Consider the following 14,966-nt stretch of genomic DNA (forward strand, 5'->3'; position numbering starts at 1 on the left):
GCCATGGGAGAATGTGGAGCTACTGGGGGGTTCTGGGGCAGGGGGGAGCTGTGAGGAAGAGGGGGGAACCATGGGGCTACTAGGGGGGCTGAGCTATGGGGGAGAAGAGTGGGGCAGGGGGAAAGCTGCGGGGCTGTTGGGGGCCACGGGACTATAGGAAAATGTGGGGTTGTGGGCCAGGAAGAGGCGTGAGCCAGGCTCCGTCAGTGGCGCAGGAAGAAGTCACGCGTTCCCAGACCTGAGTGGGGGTTTATTGGTGGGTCCCGGCCCCATGGGGACAGCACCTTCTCCCACCCCACCCCCACAGAGCCCAGGCTGCAGCCAGGAGCCACCCAAGAGCACCCACGGCTGTGCTGGGGTCCCCAGAGCACCCCCAGCTCAGTCCCAGGGGGTCCCACACCCCTGTCCAGCTCAGAGGAGCAAGGGGTCGTGCCCCTCTGCAAGCCCTGGAGCACCACAGACAGCGGGAGGGACATAGTCACCTGATGGAAGCCCTGGCCCTTGTGCCATTTCAGACCGTGTCCCCCCTGAGGCACCAGGACAGCACAGGCCCCGCAGGGAGCTGGGGCAGAGCCCCCGCAGCCCCCGGGGCCTGACAGCAGCTACATGTTGAGGAAGGCGAAAGCCGATGGCTGTGGGGTGTCCTCTGTGTCCGTCCCCCCATCCTGGGGCTGGGACGGCGTCGGTGGCTCCACGGGCGGTGAGTGTGGCCGGAGCACTGTGCCAGGACGGGCCACCAGCTCCATGCCAGCGAACAGGGAGAGGCTGGGGGCCGCCGTGTCCCCTGCCAGCCTGCTCCCCTCGTCCTGCTTGCAGGGACAGGCTGGCACTGCAGCCCCGGGCTGCCCAGGGGGCTCCGATGCCACCCCCGGCTCCTCATCGGGGGCCGTGGGGGCCGCAGGGGTCGGGGCCGGGCTCAGCGGGGTCAGGAAGCTCTCGCTGGCCAGGGCTGGGATGTCCATGAGCAGGTCCCCAGCTGAGCCCGCCGAGGGGGCCGAGGGTGGGCGTGGGGCCCTCGGGGAGGGCTGGGCCCGGCACAGGGCCTCAAACTGCCGCAGCATCTAGAACAGGGGATGGGCAGAGTGAGAGCGGCGTCGGCAAAGGGGCTTGGGCCTGGCACCTTTTCCCAGGCAGAGGGACTGTCTCCAGCGTCCCCTCCCGGGGCTCAGAGGGAGCATCCCCCCGCCCAGGCTCCCTGCTCCTGGGAAAGGCAGCCAAACCCATCCCTCTGGGACATACACAGAGTCATTCCCAAGAGCTGTTTGTCCCCAAGGGCTGTCAAACACGTGGCAGGAGCCCCCAGCCTGGGGATTTGGCACAGGGATGTCCCCAGAGTCACCTTTGTTGCTCGGTTGGCCACAGGCCCAGGGCTGCCTTGGCTGAGGTGCTGCAGGCGCTGCCGGGTCACGGCAAAGATCTGCTCTGGGGAGAGCAGGTCGGAGCAGCCGAGGGCAGAAATGGCACACATAGACCTCTGTGGGAAAGGGGAGTGTGGCTGAGCCGGGCAGGCCCCCAAACACCCCCCAGCCCTCCCAGGGGAGCTCCCTGTGCTCACCATGCGGACGCTGTCACTGGGATCCTCCAGTGCCCGGCCCAGCAGCTCCAGCACCACCTCACAGTTCAGGAGCCCACACCTGCACAGGGACGGGGGTCACAGTCACCTGCAGTGCCTTACCATCCCCAGAGTCCAGGCCTGAGCAGCCAGGGAAGGGCTCAGATTGTCCCAGAAGCAACCCCAGCCCCAGGGGGCACCTGCCTCTGACACTTACTCCTTGAGGAAGTGCTGAGCTTCCTCCCTGGTGAGGAAGACCCTGGCCCCCCGCGTCAGTCCCGACACCAGGCTCAGCTCCCTCCGGCAGTCACCCGGGCTGTCAGCATCCACCCTGCTGGGGACACACCTTGTGGGGACAGGGGCCACCTGTGTACTCCTCCATACCCCCTGACAGACAGGGACCCCACCCTGGGCTGGCAGAACAAACACCCCAGGCGGAACACAGCCAGGAGTGCCAGGACACTCTGGATCCATGGTGTGGAAAACGAGGGCAGAGCTCCTGGGAATGCACCTGGGACACTCCCAGGGCAGGGGAGCCCCCGGGCCCCTCTCACCTGTCAGCCCCATGGCTCAGCTCCCGGCTGGCCCCGGAGCGGCTGTCGCTGCCGGATTTGCTGCCCGAGTCCGAGGTGCGGCTCGGCTCGTTGCCCTGTGAGGATTCCCGGGAGCTGTGCCCGCTGTCTGCCTCCTCCCAGCCGCCCCCGGCCAGCCCCGGCTGGTGGCTCACTGCAGAGACAGTGCTGCTGAGCTGGGCTCCCCAAACCCCCGGGATGGGCGGGGAGCCCCCAAACTGCCCCGGCAGGACCCACCTCGGGCTCCACGCGGCACGGGAGGAGTTGAGGGCGGCACGGATGGGCTGCTGGCAGGGGATGGAGCCTGGACGGGCTCATAGGTGTCCTCGGGGAGGTCCCCACGGAGCCGCCGGGTCCCCCCCGGTGCCGGGAGCACGGCCTGGGCCACGGCCTCGGCCGCTCGCTGGAGGCTGCTCAGCAGGGCCTCTCCTGTGGAAGCTGCGAGAGGTTGGGATGTTGGGAGAATCCCAGGAGCTCAGCCCCATGGGGTCACCCCAACACTGAGTGCCAGGCTGCGAAAGGGGGGTGAGGGAACTCGGGGAGCTCAGAGGACGAGGCACAAAGAGACCCCCAATGGTTCTGCCCCAGCTCCCAGTGGGAAAGGACCCAGTGAGGGCCCGGCCAGAACTCACCAGAACCGCTTTTGTCACTGCTGAACCCGAATCCCTGCAGGGAGCCACAGGGGCTGGGGCTGGAGCCCATCCCTGGGGGGGGCACAGGGAATGTCAGAGGGAGCACAAGCTCTTGGGGTTCCCCTTTCCTGCTTTTTCCCTGTCCCCCTGACCAAGGGCCCGTCCGGGGGGGGCTGTGCTCACCGGCGGGGGCCGGGGGCCGGGCGGGCAGCGCCAGGGGCTGCGGCAACGGTGCATCCGAGAACAGAATGCTGGCCAGGTCCTGTGGGATTGAGAGAGGGAGAGAGGAGTGCTGAGAACCCCAGAGTCCCCAGAGGAGAGGGCTGAGGACTGCCCTGTCCCTGCAGCACCCACCTGTGCAGCCGCCCGCACCTTCTGGTTCAAGCTGTTGCCGTGGAGGGGGTCTGGGGGCCCGGAGAACACTGCAGACACACAGAGGGGAGGGTGGGCGACGCTCCTAGGCAGGGTTGGACCCTGCTCCTGGCACAGCCTCCACAGCAGGAGCCCTTTTGGGGTCCCCATGGATCTGTTGCTGCTCTCCCATGTCCCCCCAGCCCGTTACCTGTAGCCTCCCGGATAAAGCTGGCGTTCCTCTTCAGCTGCAGGACAAACTGGGGGGAGCCCTGGGAGCAGGTGTGCAGCAGGATCTTCAGCACCTGGCTCAGGAGACAAGGACAAGTCACAGCTGCCCTCCCTGGAGTGGGGGGCTTCCATCCCATCACCTTCCCTGTGCTCCCGGCATGAACCCACCTTCAACTTGACGTGGCAGGAGCTGCTCTGCAGTCGTGTGAGGAGATGCTCCAGCAGGCACTGGCTGCTCCCGGGGGACTCGTGGGAGATCTCTAGGGACGGGTTAGGGATCCAGCCGGGATCGGAGGGCAGCAGCAGCTCCCCGAGTGCCAGCCCCTCCACAGGGTCCCAGCCAGGGCCCACAATCCCAGGGCTGCCCCCAACCAGCCTGAAGCAGCCCGAGGGAGCTCCCCCTGTCCCGGGACCCCTTCCCTGTCCTGAGGAACCCCCCTGCCCTGGGCCCCCCCGGCTCCCTGAAGGATACTGGCGATCTCCTCGAACAGGTACCCGGGGCAGGGCGTGTCGTCGTCGGCCGTGCCCCGCAGTAACACCGGCAGCTGGAGGAGGAGGGGGCGGCGTGAGAGGGGGCGGACCCGCCCCGGACGCCGGTGCTGGGGACTGGACCGAGGCCCCGGGGCAGGCCCGGCCCCGTCAGGGCTGTGTGAGGCCGCTGTAGAAGCGAGTGGGGGGGTGCAGCGATGACGTCGCAGGTGAGGAGTGACGTCACGCCCCGGCAGCGCTCCCCCTCCCCCCAAAAGCCCCTGTCCGTACCCGGCTCAGGAAACTCAGCCGGTCCCGCAGCGGCACCGCCATGACACTGCCAACACCGGCGCTGCCCGGTCCCTCGGCGGCGTCAGGGAAGCGCCCCCCGGAAGTTCTTTTACACCAATGAGAGGGCGAAGCTCTGCAGCTCAACCAATCAGCACCGAGAAAGGGCGGGGCTTCAGGCGGAAGGGCCCCGTGAGGTGACGCCTAAAGGAGGCGGGAAATAAACAACGGGCATTTCCGCCAGTCAGAGCTGCCCGCGCCGAATATCCAATGAGAAGGGGCGTGGTTTGGTGGGGGCGGTGCAGCGCGGCGTGTGACGAGCGGGGCGCGCAGCCACTGGCGGCCGCGCGGGAATGGCGGCGCCCGTGCGGTGAGGCGATGTCGGGACGCGGAGTGTGGCTGCGGGCGCGGGCGCGGCTGCGGCGCTTCCCGGCGGCGCTGGCGGCCTGCGGGGACCAGGTGGGGCCGGGGTACACAGGGGAGCACCGGGAGTCGGCTCCGGGGTCGGCGGGTCCCGGCGTTCCCCGCTCCCGTCCCGTGTGATTCCCGCAGGCCGCGGCCTACGGGCGGTGCGTGGCGGCGGCGGCGGCGGGACCGGCGGAGCTGCGGCGGGACACGTGCCTGGAGGAGTTCCAGGCGCTGCGGGAATGCTTCGCCCGGGCGGTACGGCTCTGTCCCAGTCCCCGTCCCAGATCCGATCCCGGTGCTGGCGGAGGGAGGCGGCCTCGGCCCGTCCTGACCGCGGCTCTTTGCAGGCAAAGGCGACATCGAAGTGACCCCGGAGCCGGCCCCGTCTGGAGATGCTTGGGGCGAATAAAACCTTCAAACTCACCGGTTTGTCCTCAAATGACGGAACCCCCCAGGTCCGGGAGCTGCCCACCCGCTCTCCGGTCCGGAGGAGGTGCAGCCCCAGGCTGGGTGAGGGTCACAGATCTATTTTTATTTATTAAAAAAGAAAATAATTCAGATCGCAGAATGCTTCAGCTTATTTTATTGATGGGCTCAGCCCGCGCTCCGGGCTCTCGCTCCCAGCGTTCCTCCTGCCCCTGCGGAGCCGTCCCCGACGGGATAAGGCAGCTCCCGCCAGCTTCCAGCCCAGCTCGGGGTGCCCACGCCATTCCCAGGAGCAGGAATGTCAGGAGCATCTTTGGTCCCTTATGTTCACACAGAGAACAACAAACAGACGGGTCTGGCCCCGCAGGGGATGAAGGAGCCGATCCGGCTCCCTCTCACTGGGGGAAGGCTGCTTGGTGCCACAGATCCATCTCCCCAGGGCAGACGTGGAGCCGTGCTCCAGAGCCCGCCCCTGCCTCTCGGAGCGGCTCCGGGGCTCCCGGCTTGTGTGGTGCTTGTGCTTGACGACAGCGTTAATGGAGAAGCTCGTTGGGTTCGGGGAGGTTTAAGGCCACAATGTTCCGGGGGGTCTTCCCAAAGGACTCCCGAGGTCGCTTCCCTGTCCCTCTGGGTTGTGACATCCTGAGAGCACCAGGCAGGGACAGTCCCACCCCGTCCCAGCTCTGCAGGGTTCCACTGGACACAGACTCGAGGTCGCCGAAGACATTTGGAGGTCGGGATATAAAACCCACCACAGTGATGAGGTCTGAGGGCTCCAGGCTGGGAATTCTCAGCCAGTCTAGGGAGAGCTTTGGGACTGAATTCCATACATTCGCAGGTCAGAACGTAAAAACACAAAACCCAAAAAAAACCCCAAGGGATGAATCACTGGGAGCCTGAAACAACACAGAGCTCTTGGGGAAGGCTCTTCCCTTCCTCATTCACCAAACGAATTCCCAGAGGTGGAGCAGGGACCTGTCTGGATGCAGAACAGGGTGGGGGGAGGCTGGGAAGAGCACACGGAACACAGGAAGAGGTAGGTGGAGCCCCTGGATCCACCTGGCTCTGCCATGTTTTTTCCCAAACCACTCACCTCTGGCAGAAGAATCAAGCTGGGTTGGGAAGGGCTGGGGGGTAGTTGAGCTTCTTAATGCACTTTTGAGAAGGGGAAGTGGAGCTGGAGAGCACGGAGAGGAGCACCCAGGGAGGGTAGCGGGGGCAGAGCTCTGTATGATCCCAGTGTGTGGCCAAGGAACCCCATCCCTGGGAGAGAGGCAGCACAACACGAGTTGTGCCCGGTTAAGGCAGCATTTCTACTAAATGAGGTTCCTAAACCACCACTGTGTCCCAAGCAAATGAGGCTCTGCCCCCGATCCAGCACTGGAGCACTGGCTTCACTGGTCCTCAGCTCACGGTTTCTCTGGGGTAAAGCCCTTCCCGAGGTGTGGATCTCAAGTCCCCTCGGCACAGCCAGGGCAATGGAGCCCCTTCCTGGCTCTGAGAGGAGCTGGGAGATGGTTGGAGAAGGCAATTTGATATGAATGAGATGCTGGAAAAGGTCCTTGGAGCAGTGGCCTGGCATGGAGCCGAGGTGGATGGCAGCTCTGGAATGCAGGGGACAGCAGGAATGTCACTTCCTCGGCCACCCGCAGGCACACACTGGGGGTGCTGCTGTGGAAGCCCCCAGGGTGGTGCTCAGGGATCCGGGGAGATCCTGTGGATCCGAGCGCTGCGTCCAGCAACGTGCTGCTGGCTTAGACCTCTCTCTCCGTGCCTGAGCAACACCGGTGAGGCCAAGCCCGCCCTGCTGAGTCACGGGCTCCTGTCCTGTGTCACCTGCTGGATGTGGCGGCTGCGCACCAGGTGCTGTGCGCCCTCGGCCACCTGGCTCAGCCGCGTCTCCAGCGCGCTCCGCAGGTCGTTCACCTTCACATCGGGAAGGGGGTTCAGGCCGATCAGGACCCCCCCGGCTCCCGGGGCAGCCGCCTCCTCCTCCTCGCCGTCCTCCTCCTGGTCAGGAGGCAGCAGGTCTCGTCTCCTGCGGCGCAGGTCCAGGCCGCCCTGCAGCTTCAGGTCGCGGTTGGGTTTGATATCGCGTTCCTGCTGCTGCGGATCCCTGGGGGCGGCCGCTCCGTTCTCGGACTTCTGTGCTGGAGCATCCTGAGGGTCGAGTTTCGTGTCGGCGCCGTTGGAGGGACCCCCACCTCCACGGCCCTGCCGGCCCCGCGGCTCCTCCCGGGGATCCTCCTCCTTCCTGTGCCCGTGGCCGGGCGGGTCCCGCTGCCGCCCGCCCCCTCCCTCGGCCAGCGCCCCTCTCTGCCACTCCCGCTCCCGGGGGTGCTGCTCCCTCACTGCCACATTCCTGTTACTGGAAGAGTCCGGCACCACTGCCAGGTCCTTGAGCTCCACCTGACTCAGAGTTTTGGCTTTAAGGTCTGTTCCTGAGTCTCTTTCCAAACTCTTTCCTGCTACTCCCTGAACTTTGGCAGCCCCCGGCTGTTCTCTTTGGATGGGAGCTGTAGCTGCTTCCATGGCTTTCAGGAAATTCTTCTGCTGGTGGACATCTCTTCCAGCTTTGGTTTCACGTTCTCCTCCCAGATCCTTGGCCAAGGGCTTTTTCTCCAGGTTGTTTCTGGCTACTGGAACACGCTGGGCATCCCCGTGGAAGGGATCCCGGTTCTCGACGGGATTCTTAACACCTCTGTCATTCTCTTGCAGCGGCACCTTCCACTCCTTGGGAGGAGCCACAGGAATGTCACGCTTGTGCCCAGCCTCTTCTAGCTTCCCCACGACGTCCCTGTGCTGCTTGGTGGAATCGGGGGGCTGCTGTGCCGGGTGCTGCTCTGGCTGCTCCTTGTTCACCAGCTTCCCGGCCGTGTCTCCCTTGGCTCCGAGGCCCTCGTCCTCCCTGCTCCTGGAAAGGGGCATGGCAGGCTCCGGTTGTGCTTCTGCTGCAGGACAAAACCAACATGGAAAAGGCTTTTCTCAGGACATTCCCTTCTCCTGTCACCACGTTCTGTGAGACACGAGATGAGGCCACACGGGAGGATGAACAGAGCTCAGTGTGTTACCCCTACAGAAATGGCTGTGCAAGTGGACTTTGCCTTGTGCCAAAGGAACTCAGATCTCTCCCAGCTTCATTTCAGAGCCCCTCTGAGCCCCTGTGGAGGAGTCCTGCTCCCTGGCCATGTCCTTACCTGGCTTTGGCTTCTCTTCTGCCCCCTCCTCCTGCCGCTGCTGGTGGATCTCCTTGTGCTGCTCCTCGATCACTGCCAGCAGCTTTGCCTGCTGGTCCAGGAGCTGCTTGTGCTGCACCTGCTGCTCCTTGATCATCTGCAGCAGCACATTGTGGTCCAGCAGTTTTGCTGGCCCTGCTTCTGGAAAAGGAGAAGAAGACAGAGGAAATAAAACCCCTGTGACCCAAAGCTCTCAAAAATCGTGTCAGCTCTGCATGGCCTGCAAGGGATCTCCTTGGCAGGAAGATCCAACTCTCACTGCCAGGAGAGAAAAGAAGGAAGCTGGAAGAGGATGGGATGAGAGCAAGAGACCTGTACACAAATCCAAGCTCAGGCTCTGACATCCCCTTGCCAGGCAGAGGTTGGAGGGAGGAGCTCAGCCTGAGGAAGGGCTTTGCAGCTCCAGCTCTGATGCCCCAGGGACAGAGCAGCTGGGGCCTTGAGGGGAAGGAGCTTTTGCCTGTGATGTGTTCAGGTGTCCCCGTGTGCCCCTGCCCATGCCCCTCCTGCCATGCTGCCAGAGCTGTTTCCATCCTGTCTCTCTCTTTCCAGGGCTCTGACATGGAGCAGTAGCCAGGCCCAAGGGCCAGCATGACTCAGGGCCCCGAGTGGCCCTGCCAGGTGTGCCAGAGATGGGACAGGCACCACCTGATGCTATGCAGGGGCTGTGGCCTGAAGGCACTCTCCTCCCACAGAGAGGGATGCGGGGAGATCCGTCCCTGTCCCCGCATGCCCCGGGAACATGCTCACCCCCTGCCTTCTCCTGTTTCTCCTCAGTGTTCCGGTTCTCCAGCAGTTCCGCTCTCTCTGGGAGGGGCAGCTCCTGCTTTTCACCTGCAAAGGACGACAGAGCTTTGCTGTCAGTGCAGATGTTCCCTAAAACGCCTCCACGTCGTCCCGGCCCCGTTTGTATCCAACCCGACGGCTGCGAGGGAAGTAATAAACCCAATATTTAACAATCCCATGCCTGGTGGCAGCCAGCCAGCACTAACTACCTCGGCCAATTAACATGCAAGAACAGCTCTAACTGGCTTTTAGACGGGCACTTGGCAATGTGTTCCCTGTCAAGATCTCCCGGCTCCGTGTCCCCGGTGATTTGGGAGCCGTGCAGGAACAGCACGGCACCTGACATTTTGGCGGGTAGCGAACAACTGTTTGACAGCTCTTGCAGTAGCTGTCAAAGCCACCAGATTCCTCCCTTCCCTCAGCAGCTGCCGGAGGGGCTGTGCACACTCACGTGCTCCACTCGTGGAGTTAAAAGGAAGCACCAGGATGGAGATGGGAATGACCAAATTGTCCCGTCTCCAGGGGCATTACAGGCCCAGAAGAGCTTGCTCAGAGGAGCTGCCATGAAAGGAGCTTACCGGGGTCTGCTTCCTTCTCCATGGACTTTGCAGCCTCCTCTGCTTTTCTGGGGAGCTGGAGCTGTGGCTTGTCCTGGTCAGCAGCCTCGGCGGGGTCACCATCCAGCACGGCTGCCTGTGCCTTGGCTTCCAGCTTGGCTCCCTCTGGCTCCAGCTCCTTGTAGGGCGCCCTTCCACCCTGCTGCGCCGCTGCCTCCGGGACCTTCTCCAGATTTGGGATGGGCCTGCCAGTCCCTCCCCGCTGCTGGTTCTCGGCAGCCACTTCCTTCCCTTGTTTTGGGCCCAGTGCCTCCTTCTGGGGCTTCAGCCTGGCTGGCTCTTCCAGCAGAGGGTCGTTGGCTCCTCCAGGAGCCACTCTGTTCTCATCGGATTCCTCGCGCTCCCGCCCCATGTCCACGACCACCTCATCGTGTGGGACAGGGGGCTCGTGGCGATGAGCTTCCCCCACGGGCAGGGCAATCCCTGGGAGGACAGGCAGGGTCAGAGGCAGCAGGTTCCCAGTACACCCAGTTCCATGCTGCCCTTGTCCAGCCCTGCCTTCTCTCCCTCATCTGGAGGCCACATTCCCAACAAGCCTCCAGAGCATCAAACACTTAAATCATCTTCAATCCACCAATACCACCACAGAGGTGGACTGAGAAGAGGGTAAGGAGCAGAGCTCAGGATCTCTATCTCAGAGTCCCACAACACACACCCCCAGCTCCCAGTCCAGCTCCCTTTCCCAGGATCACCTTTACCTTGATCAGGACGGTCCAGCTGCACTTTCTCTTCCACCTTTCCTCTCTCCTCCTCCCTCTTGGGCACCTGCACAGGCACTTTGATCTGTGGCTGCTCCATCTCTTCCTTCTGCTCAGGCACTTTGGGTTTATCACGGTCATCCTCGGGCTCCTCCACCACCGGGTTCTGCTCTGCAAGCACAGGATGGGGACAGGGATGAGATGTGGGATCTGGGAATTGCTGTGTCTGTCCCGCTCCTCTTCACCCACCGAGCCCAGCTGCTGATTTCCCTCCTGCCATAGCACGGTGGGGCTGGGGGAGCTTCTGTTCTGGAGTCACCTGGGTGTTTTCCCTGTCGCGGGTCTTTAAGGAGCTGTCGGCAGGGAAGCATGGCTGGGATGGAGCAGGGATGGAACAGGGATAGAGCCGGAATGGAGCAGGGGATGGAGCAGGAATGGAGCAGGGATAGAGATGGGATGGAGCAGGGGATGGAGCAGGAATGGAACTGGAACGGAGCAGGGGTGGAGCAGGAATTGAGCCGGGATGGAGCCGGAATGGAGCTGAGATAGAGCAGGGATGGAGCCGGCTGCTGCTGCGAGCCAGTGCCACCAGATGGTAGCATCCCCCCAGCTCCCTGCCCCAGACCCTCGGCTCCGGGAGAGACCGAGCTGGAATCCAGCCCCGGATCCCCCGGCATTGCAAGAGACAGAGCCACGATCCAGCACCGAACCCCCCAGCACCAGAACCTGAGCTGGGCTTCAGCCCAGCTCCTGCCTCCTCCCGCTGCTATTTACTGTAAAACGTCTTAAAACCTCCATAATTTTGATTTTCCCCCTCTTTTAGTATCTGAGTGTTCCCACAGCCCTTCAGATGCCTCTTGGAGGAGGGATGGGGAGGTTTCCTTTTCCTGCAGAGGTTTTGAGGAGGGGGATTAAACAGGCATTAATTAGAGGAAACTCCTGAGGGAGACAGGGGAGTTTCCCCTCACCTTGCCCTCAAAGAGATGTTTTTGGAAGATATATCCCAGTCAAACCCGTCACTGTGTTCAGCACTGGTATGACTATATTCCACATGGAATCTGTTGCACATTCCATGGGACGGGAAGGGTCCCTTCCACCCCCAGCATGGCAGAAAACCCACACAGGGAGTGAACTCTTCCTCTGGAGAGCAGCAGAGAAGGAAATCAAATTGTTTCCCAGCAGTCAAGTTGTTCTGCAGATTTTTTTCCATCCAACAAACTCTTAAAAAAAAAAAATCTATCTTCTGTAACAAAAAAAAAAATTCCCAACTCTTCCCCCCTTCGCCCTCCCCCGTGTGATTTCCTTTGGGGAATTAATTCTATAAACATCTTTCCATTTTCTCCTCCCCCTCCGCAGGCCTGGTGCGATTTATTACGAGATGAACTCATGGGAAAGAAGGGATTGCCACAACTTCAGCTGCGTGGGCCTTGCCTGAGCTGGGGGTGGGGGGGGGGGGGGGAAACAACAAAAATTCACAAAAAATTAAGTACAAACTCCTGGCCCAGAGGGATCTGTGCCAGCAGGACCTTGAGCCTCTCCAGAAACCCGGACTCCAGCCCAGAGCTCCACACCCAGAGGAGGGACGTGTGTGGGGCTGGCTGGCGTTCCACGTTCCTCCGCTTCGGGAATGATGGTGGGAGGGGAAAAGGACTTGGGTTTTCTGAGAAATTCGAGACTAGTACCCAAGGGTCCCCCTCTCCATTTGAGGGACTTCCCAGGGTTCAGCAAGTCAGGGCAGGACACTCCTCTTCAGGAAAAACTGGGCTGCAGGAACCAGTGCCCAGCCCTGGCCAGGGGCCCTGGGAAGCGGGAGGCCGAGGCCGGGGAGGGGAGCGCTCGGCACGGCTGCGGATGTTCCCAGCTCAATCCTGGCCTCAATGCAAGAAATTATTTACTCTATTGGAGGAAAGTTTCTCGTTAATTGGTTCATGGAGGCGGGAGATGGCTCTGGTCGGAGAGGACTGGAGGATCCAGAGAACCCCAACACAGGCAGGGCTGTTCCCACAGCGGATGGGAACGGCGAGCCGAGGCAGCGAGACGATGTTCGAGGGGAAATAAAAAGGAGGGAGGGGGAATTAAAAAGGAAGAGAAGAGGAAATAAGAAGAAAGACGAGGGGAAGCCTTCCTTGCCAGCAGGAACCGGAGGAGTTAAACCCAGCAGTTGCCCTGCCCAGAGCAGCAGGTGAACCCCCCGCGGGCCCAGGGCAGCCCGAGGGGCCAGGGGGAGGCCCCACTCTGCTCCGGGAGTGTCCCTGGCAGCTTCCATCATAAATCAGGCAGAGGCACGTTCCCCGCTCTGCAAACAATGCAGGAAAAGCCCAAAACACAAACAAAACACAAACCCAAAAGTCTCCATGCCGCAATAAGGCCAAGCTGCCTCTAAGCCATCATTTGCTCAGCGGGAGACAAAATTAAGTTCATCATCAGGGCGTGAATTAACAACCTCTCAGGCTGCCTGGAAATCCATCCGGGGCTCCAGGTGCTTTGCAGGGAAGAGTTTTGCTGGGGCTCTGCCTGTCTTCTTGCCCTCCAGGCCCCTTCGGAGCGTCTTCCAGTAACGCTGCGCCTCGTCATGTTTTATGAGCGGCCTTGGACTTTACAGGCAGGGCCTGAGAGGCTGTAAAAGCTTTTTGGCTCCCAAGGAGAGGCCGGGGTGTGAGGCAGCACAGAGAGGGTTCGCTCTGACCCCCTGGCTCTCCGGCAGCTCTGCTCACACGAGGGGAAGCCGGGGCGTCCTGCAGCTGATTTGTGTGTGTGCGTGCCTGGGTGTGTTGTGGTTTGCCAACAGCCTCTCCAGGCTGCCATAAAATTTCATGATTAGCAACCTAAAAGCTTCCCTTCTCCCCCCCACCCCTGGTTTGGATCGTTGCAATGGTCCCAGGCAGGCACTAAATCCCTCCTCACACGCTTTTGCAGCCTCTCGGAGCTGAAATGTTCCCCCACAGCCCCAGCCCCGGGCAGAGGCAGTGGGATTGGCCCCGCTGTGCTCGTCCTCAATCTGGGGGGAGCCTTAGGGACAGCACAAGGAGCTCTGGGACACACCACCCACACCAGGGTGTCACCCCAGAGCTGACCAGGGACACGGGGTTCAGGACCTGCTTGTGCCAGTGCAGCTCCAGATCTGCTGAAATTCCTTCATCGCATGATATGGAGCAAGATCCAGGAGCTCTTGCCAAGGAAAGCAGAGCCGAACAAGCGGGGCAGAGGGTCGGGGGCAAACGCTGCCCTGGGACGTGCCAAGCAGCCCCACACCCGGAGCAGGGCAGGGCCAGGCCCTCCCCGGGGAGCCCCCAGCCCAGCTGTGCCTCCAGGAGCCCTCCCTCCCGCAGAAATGGGTCCAGATTTCACAAGGTTATGGAATGGCATCCCTGAAATTAGTTCACAGTTGTCTCCTGACGCACCAGCAGTAAAAACCAACCCAAATTACCAGAGGCTGCTGGTTCCTTTTCTGTGTCACAGGCACTATTAAAAGCTCACTCGCACAAAGCACCAGGGAGAGCCGCCGCGGAGCCAAGCTGTTCCTGCAGCTAAGCAGGATGCAGGAGCCACGTTCCACACATCTCCGGGGCTGCTCCGGCTGGGAATGCCGGCAGGGACCCAGCCTGGCTCAGGCAGGTAGCTTTTGGGGGTCAAAGCACACGGATGCAGGGATAGAGGATGCAGCACACCAAATACATCCCCAAATTTTGCCCCAATCCATCTAACACAGCCCACCCCATCCCACAGGACAGCGGGATGGCCGGAGCGCGGTGCCCGGCACATCGGGAAAAGGGCTCTTGCACAAGGAGCCTGAATCAGGGCTTTGTTACCCAACATTGCACAACGCCAGGGAGAAGATGAAGCAGCAACGATCAAGTAAGGAGCTGAAAAATATTACAAAATCTTAATCCCCCCCGAGATCCTCGAGGGTGCTTTAAATACGGAGAGAAATTGCCTAATTAGCTTTTTTTTTTCTTCTTCTTCTTTTTTTTTTTTTTTTTTTTAAATGGATAATTGCCTTCCTGAGCTTTCAGAGGCAGCTTAGCAACCTTTTAACAGAGGCGCAGCCGCGGCACGGAGCGGCAGGACGGGGCTGGAAGGGGTTTTATCCCTTTCCCGAAGAGCTGCTGACAGTAAAACCTCCAGCACCACAGGCTGGGGCTGTAATGGGCACTTGGGTGTCGTTAGGAAAAACACGATTCCGAGGCCGCTGGTCAATACGTGTTCACATAAAAGGCCAATGTTCTAATATTCATAATCCCCGGGCCCACGGGGCAGGGCTTTAATGAAAGTCTCTCCAGTTCTGGGCTCCACAACATCAAAGAGACCAATAAAACTCCTCTCACACGCTGACAGGCAGGAGGCAGACGGGGAAGGCAACGCTGGGGAAAGGCCCTGCGGTTTGCATTGGATGGGGCAGCACGGGAAAGGGCACAGAGCAAGCCTGTGCCAAAGGAAGGGGCTGAGCACCCTCTGACCCAGAGGCACAGATGCACCTTGTGCCTGGAAGAAGGGGTCTGGAAGAACCCTCCGCCCAGGAAAAGGGCTGGCTCCAGCCAGCAGAGGAGCCTGGAGCAGCACGCTGCAGCCAGGGGAGGGGCACAAGGCACCCTGTGCCCTGGGGAAGGGGCTGAGCCCCCAGCAGCAGCGCCCAGGGAGAAGCCGTGGGATCCTGCTGCAGCCCCGAGGGCGGAATTCGGCCCATCCGGAGGGCACCCAGGT

The 14,966-nt window shown here is 61.6% G+C and overlaps 3 protein-coding genes across 7 annotated transcripts in view; 1 reads left to right on the forward strand and 2 right to left on the reverse strand.

The window, feature by feature from the left end:
* Nucleotides 1–229: 229 nt before the first annotated feature.
* Nucleotides 230–4,273, reverse strand: TEPSIN (TEPSIN adaptor related protein complex 4 accessory protein). Of its 5 annotated transcripts, none has more exons than XM_066332283.1 (13): nt 4,098–4,268; nt 3,811–3,883; nt 3,507–3,598; nt 3,319–3,412; nt 3,111–3,178; nt 2,940–3,018; nt 2,757–2,828; nt 2,362–2,562; nt 2,107–2,278; nt 1,770–1,898; nt 1,556–1,634; nt 1,340–1,474; nt 230–1,061 (listed from the first exon to the last, which is right to left on the reverse strand). In XM_066332283.1, the coding sequence occupies exons 1-13, from the start codon at nt 4,137–4,139 to the stop codon at nt 603–605; spliced, it is 1,695 nt and encodes a 564-aa protein (XP_066188380.1). In that variant the 5' UTR covers nt 4,140–4,268; the 3' UTR covers nt 230–602. The 5 variants fall into 5 exon arrangements, with proteins under 5 accessions (XP_066188380.1, XP_066188381.1, XP_066188382.1 ...); XM_066332284.1 differs by having other exon boundaries at nt 1,770–1,886; nt 4,098–4,264; XM_066332285.1 differs by having other exon boundaries at nt 1,770–1,883; nt 4,098–4,261.
* A 102-nt stretch (nt 4,274–4,375) lies between these two features.
* On the forward strand, nt 4,376–5,064 carry NDUFAF8 (NADH:ubiquinone oxidoreductase complex assembly factor 8). Its single transcript, XM_066332289.1, has 3 exons — nt 4,376–4,553; nt 4,647–4,757; nt 4,850–5,064. Exons 1-3 carry the CDS (start codon nt 4,473–4,475, stop codon nt 4,868–4,870), a joined length of 213 nt encoding a protein of 70 aa, XP_066188386.1. The 5' UTR covers nt 4,376–4,472; the 3' UTR covers nt 4,871–5,064.
* Nucleotides 5,065–5,068: 4 nt separating this feature from the next.
* Nucleotides 5,069–14,966, reverse strand: part of SLC38A10 (solute carrier family 38 member 10) — a gene marked incomplete at its 5' end in the record, with an annotated part of 29,986 nt that continues 20,088 nt past the window's right edge. The window contains 5 exons of the mRNA XM_066332448.1: nt 5,069–7,879; nt 8,126–8,305; nt 8,915–8,998; nt 9,529–9,990; nt 10,266–10,436. Coding sequence (XP_066188545.1) covers nt 6,741–7,879; nt 8,126–8,305; nt 8,915–8,998; nt 9,529–9,990; nt 10,266–10,436 — 2,036 coding nt within the window. The remainder of the gene's footprint in view (nt 7,880–8,125; nt 8,306–8,914; nt 8,999–9,528; nt 9,991–10,265; nt 10,437–14,966) is intronic.

This window comes from Sylvia atricapilla, chromosome 18 (genome assembly GCF_009819655.1).
Source record: "Sylvia atricapilla isolate bSylAtr1 chromosome 18, bSylAtr1.pri, whole genome shotgun sequence".
Lineage (NCBI taxonomy): Eukaryota > Metazoa > Chordata > Aves > Passeriformes > Sylviidae > Sylvia > Sylvia atricapilla.